The sequence below is a fragment of the Rhododendron vialii genome, chromosome 5a (genome assembly GCF_030253575.1).
Source record: "Rhododendron vialii isolate Sample 1 chromosome 5a, ASM3025357v1".
Classification (NCBI taxonomy): Eukaryota; Viridiplantae; Streptophyta; class Magnoliopsida; order Ericales; family Ericaceae; genus Rhododendron; species Rhododendron vialii.
The window spans coordinates 42,679,560-42,684,738 of record NC_080561.1 but is presented as its reverse complement, the minus strand read 5'-3'; the positions used below and the strand labels follow the sequence as shown (position 1 = coordinate 42,684,738).

Sequence of the window (5,179 nt, the reverse complement as noted above, 5' to 3'; positions counted from 1 at the left end):
TTGTCTTTTATATTCAACTAACATTTTATCTCTTTTGAGACTGTTGGTTCTAAGTATGAATCTACTGCTAATAGTGATTGTCGTTGTTAGCGTCAAGGTCAATGTTTGGGTTAGAGTAAAAGATATCGATTACCTTGTGTGCTCTCATTTTATATTTAGACTAATGAATGTCCGTACCTGAAGGTACAGCGCAACGTATTCTAAATATAGTCTAAATGAAGTATCAAATTGCACTTTTATGTTTTTTTTTTGTGTGGATATAACTGTTATTTTTAACTCCATCTCACATGAGATGAGTTCCGTGTATGTGTATATCCCATCCCATGTGAGAGTAGGTTACAAATAACCGTTAAGTGGAAAAATTTCCCTCCTCCCAACAAAATGTACTTATCGAAATTTCAAATTCATAGAATAGTCTTACACAACATGTGTTATCAAATCGATGTAATTTCATTAATTGCATCCAAGTATAGAAAAATAAGAACCTTATCAAAACAGGGCCTAACATAAGAGTTTTCGTAAGCTAACATAAATCAAGAATTCTTGCTTAACATAAGAGTTTCTTTAAACTTACATAACCAATAATTCTCGCTCTATTGACTGTAACCTACCCAAACAGCTAGTGAGATAAATAAAGAGAACATGAGATTCAACGAATAAGTCGAATATGTGATAGATACCACAGTATTTACTGTTCTTTCGGAGTGGTGGTCAGCGGGTCCGGTGCTTGCTACTGTGCGTTATAATAAGAATGCCCCAAGCGTAGGGCTAGGTCGGTTGAAAGCATAATACCCAGAAGTCCAGGGTCGAATCCACAGGGAGCGCAACCATAACTTGGTTCGGAGATCAGCTTGTGTAGAGGTTTCAACGTTAGGACCGCCAACCAACTTTGGCGTTGAGACGACCAACTGGACGATTTAGTTAACTGACTACTTAACCTAACTACGGCTTTTTAACTGGAGATTAAACCAAAGATTAGGTTTAGGAATGACTAACACCCATAACTCAAAGATAAACTTGTTCCTCCCTTTTGACTAGAATGTTAAACAAGGTTAAGGCTTAAGGACATTTGATAAACACTTGGAAGGACATAGCTCTGAGCATCATACGTGGCAAGGAATCAAAACCCTTGCCTACACATGATCAAAGAGGTTAACACATCCAAGCTTTGATACATAAAATTACCCTAACCACAGGTTTACCCTTAGAAAATGAAGATTAATAGGAGAAGAATAAGAAATACCCTTGGTTACAGGATATTAATCATCCCGTAATCTAACCTTGCCACACTACTCACCCATAATGAAAGGATGTATGAAATAAGTTAGGGTAAGAGATGTGAGAAACGAAATCATACTGAAAATGAAAATGAATGCTAAATTAATAAAGATCTCAAAGGTACTTACAGCATTAATGAAGCACACCCATCTCAAGACCCAACAATCAAAGCTCCATTTATGAGAGAATGAGAGTTGGTGAGAGGAGGGAGGTAGAGAGAGAAAGAGCTGGTCAAAATGATACCACCTAACCCTAAAAATGTGTAAAGGGTGGTATTTATACTACCCCTTTTTAGTTACATAAGAAAAAGAAAAAGAAAATAGAAGACTGCAGAATCTGGGGATTTCCTACCAATAGGCACTGATCTCCTACTGGTAGAACGACTACAAAGAGAAAGTTGATGCTGCTGAGAAGACTGGGTTTCAACCGGTAGGCTCCGGCCTCCTACCGGTAGGTTTTGGCCGATTTTTTGTGAACTTTTTGTTGGGCATTTGAATCGGTAGGCACACGTTCACTACCGGTAGGGATGAATTTGTATTGGTAGGCACTGATCTCCTACCGATAGAACGACAATTTCTGGCGGCCTTTTACATCAACTTCATCCCAGGCTTGATCAAACTCTCCGAGGTTTCGACGATGCTCCCCCAACTCCGTCAACGCTTCATTTAGACCCTCGGATCCCCGATCCGCGATGAAGTAAGCTCAATATGGAATGGAGGAAGTATGATTATGTAAGTGTAGTTGGATGTAAGTGTCGTTGGGGGTTTATTAATGGTTGTGTTTGTTTTTCATTTTAGTTTTGTTATTGGGTGGAGAGAGAATATGGTAATTATTGGAGAGAGGGAAAATGTGTACATTGAGTAGAGAGGGATAGAGAGAGATGACAAAGTAATAATTAGAGAAATAGGATAATGATTGGAGAAAAAAAATAGAGTAATGATTGAAAAATAAAACTAAAACTAAACTAAAATAGGAAACATGAATACTAATCTTATCTATTTTATTAATGGTCTTGCTATTGTCAGCTCATTAGGCTGATGATACGCACACTAAAAGATAAGAAAAACACGTATTTCTATATACTTTTTATACCCTTTAATACACATTCACACACTTATTATTGTCAGCCCAATTTAGAATTTTCTTTTTATTAATGGTGAGAGGGTAACTTGTAAAAAAAATTCTCCCTCCGTCCCATAATATTTGGCACTTTCATTATTCCAGCCTTATGAGAAAATTAACTATATCTTTTAATCCATAATGTTTTTTATAAGCAATATGGATCTGGTTTGATAGAGTTTGATTTGTTTTATTAAACAAAGTTCAAAAAATCGCCTAAAATATTATGGATTGAAAAATATATGCATTTTAAAAATAGCACGCATTCCTGAAAATGTCAAACATTATGGGACGGAAGGAGTAGTAGTAAAAGGTAGCTGGCGGCTGATCAAAAAAAAAGAAGGTAGGTGGTGGGACCGCGGTGACGAAGTCGAAATGACGGACCGGGTGGAGACATAAGCAAGACGTCAGACCCCTCCTCTCTCACGCACCCATATGGCCCGTGAACATCACGCCTGCCATCACTAAAAATAATGAAGAGTTCAAAAGAAGAGGTATGGTGCGTCACGTGGGGTGTGGAGCGTGGAGATTCAAAGCCTTCCTAGCTAAGGAATTTTTTAAGCAACTTCCCTCTATTTTCCAAGTAAACTTCCTAGCAATTGGCCAAATTACTGGAGCACTCCACTAGTTACTTTTTTTCTTTCATAAAAAGGCTTTCCCGTTATTCCCTTTGTTTACTACTCCAGTACCAGTAGCTAGCTAACAGGCCGGAGCCCAATACATGCATATGGACTCCTCTCCTCCGGCAAACTTATCCGGCGACCGGGAAAAGATAATTCAGGAGCTGATTCAAGGCCGTGAATCAGCAAACAAGCTGCTCACGCTTATCCTTGGAAAGCCGCCCTATGGTGATGATAAATCATCATCTGTGTCGGCCGACGATCTCCTTATGAAAATCTTTGCATCGTTCGCGGAATCTATATCGGTGTTGAACCGGGGGGCCCCACTTGAGCAGGTTTTCGATAAAATTCCGGTAAATACTGTCGGGAGTTTGCCTATTGGCTTGCAGCCCGAAGATTCCGAGGGGAGCAGCAAGAGTACATCGGTTTTGAAACAACGGAGAGGGTGTTACAAGAGGAGGTACTGTACTGATTATCCCTTTTTCCTTTCAGCTGTTTGATCTAATTAATTACCATGGTTTGTTGTTTTTTTCCTGAGCTTGAGGGCATTTTGGTCTTTTTAAAAGAGTGATAGTGAGTGTTTTTCTTGCTATCCACCGTTGGATCCAAGTCAAACGTGAACAAGAAGGAAGACTTTGTCCGTGAAGACAATTCTGTCCCTATTTGCTCCAAAGAATTACAACCAGATCGACCTTGTATCATTATGGAGCTTGAAAGTTGAAACTATGTTTAATTTCTTACTAACCATATGATTTTAATTGCAGAAAGACTAACCAAACATGGACAAAAATCACCCCAAATTTGATCGACGATGGCCATGCGTGGAGAAAGTATGGACAGAAAGTTATCCTCAATACCAAACATCCAAGGTTTGATTTTTCTACTCATGTTCCATCGATTTTTCTTCGTCCCATAAATTCGTATCCTCGATCTTTTCAATGCACTCTCCGGCACATAACATCATAAGAACTGGGGAAAAAAAACGAATCTTCATATACAGCTGTTCGATCAACTTGAAATAAAGAATATAATAATTTCGGTACAGAGAACCTGTCTCCTTGCAATATTAACAATTCCGGCAGGTAAACGCATTTAATCAATTATTGAAAAGATTTTTTTAAATGAGTTTTTGTCGGTGCCCCAGAATAATACTCCGTATGTTTGGTTTTTGGAAAAGTTTTAGGAAGCATAGCTAATTCCAATTTTTGATGTGCAGGAACTACTATAGGTGCACTCACAAGTTTGATCAAGGTTGCCAAGCAACCAAACAGGTTCAAAGTACCGAGGAGGACCCACCAATGTTCCGGACCACATACAACGGCAGTCACACTTGTCAAAATCTACTTAAACCTCCTCAAATAATCCTGGATTCCACTATCCCTGGGGACAGCTCTAATTCAGTTTTCCTTAGCTTTGGTTCAACCAACTATCCAGGCACCAACTTGAACCATGAAACCTATTACCCAACCTTCCCTTTGGTAAAACAGGAATATTCTCCTAACCAAGAGCTGAAGCCTAGTTTCGACCACAACAAATCAACGTTGGCTAATCCTTTATTGACGTTTGATTCATCTGAGCCTATGCTAACGTTGTCATCAGGGTCTGATCACGGTGATATGATCTCTTCTTCCGGAGCTTACTCATGTACGGCTAGCACACATGATGATAGTCATCATAGCTTTGACCTGGATGTGTTTGGGGCTGTTGGTGATATTGATGTCTCTGAGTTTGGATTTTGTTAATTAGTCCTACGTGTATGCTGTTGTATAAGAATTTTCTCTTTTTTTCTTACTTCCTAAACTTGATGTATAGAAGTATGTATCATTTAACATGTATATGTTTTTTCCTCGATCTTGCGCACTATTTTGAATTTAGATTAGTCCTTTCGTTGCGTTACCGAAAAAACGTAGTTATGACTTTTATATCCTGAGATAGATCCAGGCAATAGAAGTGGTGCATCTGTTCTAGTTAAGAACCGACATATATACTCATTGAGAAGTGATTTCACACAAATCTCCAATTGGATAAAAATTCTTCTTTTTTAGGTTATCAGAGTTACACAAAAGTGCATGCCTGTTTTGTTGAATCCTCTCGCGTTCTCCGAGGGGTTCTTCCTTGTATAAAAAAAGAATCTGGCACCGTGCAGTCGGCTGATCATCGGC

General features: G+C 38.8%; 1 protein-coding gene across 1 annotated transcript; it reads left to right on the top strand.

Moving 5' to 3' along the window:
* Positions 1-3,002: 3,002 nt before the first annotated feature.
* On the top strand, positions 3,003-4,868 carry LOC131326166 (WRKY DNA-binding transcription factor 70-like). Its single transcript, XM_058358786.1, has 3 exons — positions 3,003-3,477; positions 3,782-3,886; positions 4,234-4,868. Exons 1-3 carry the CDS (start codon positions 3,119-3,121, stop codon positions 4,757-4,759), a joined length of 990 nt encoding a protein of 329 aa, XP_058214769.1. The 5' UTR covers positions 3,003-3,118; the 3' UTR covers positions 4,760-4,868.
* The last annotated feature ends 311 nt before the right edge of the window (positions 4,869-5,179 follow it).

Excerpts from the sequence above, each read along its gene's own strand:
- LOC131326166 (XM_058358786.1), top strand. The coding sequence starts at position 3,119 with ATGCATATGGACTCCTCTCCTCCGGCAAACTTATCCGGCGACCGGGAA. Across the intron at positions 3,478-3,781 it reads AGAGGGTGTTACAAGAGGAG|AAAGACTAACCAAACATGGA; the intron begins GTACTGTACTGA and ends TTTTAATTGCAG. Across the intron at positions 3,887-4,233 it reads CTCAATACCAAACATCCAAG|GAACTACTATAGGTGCACTC; the intron begins GTTTGATTTTTC and ends TTTGATGTGCAG.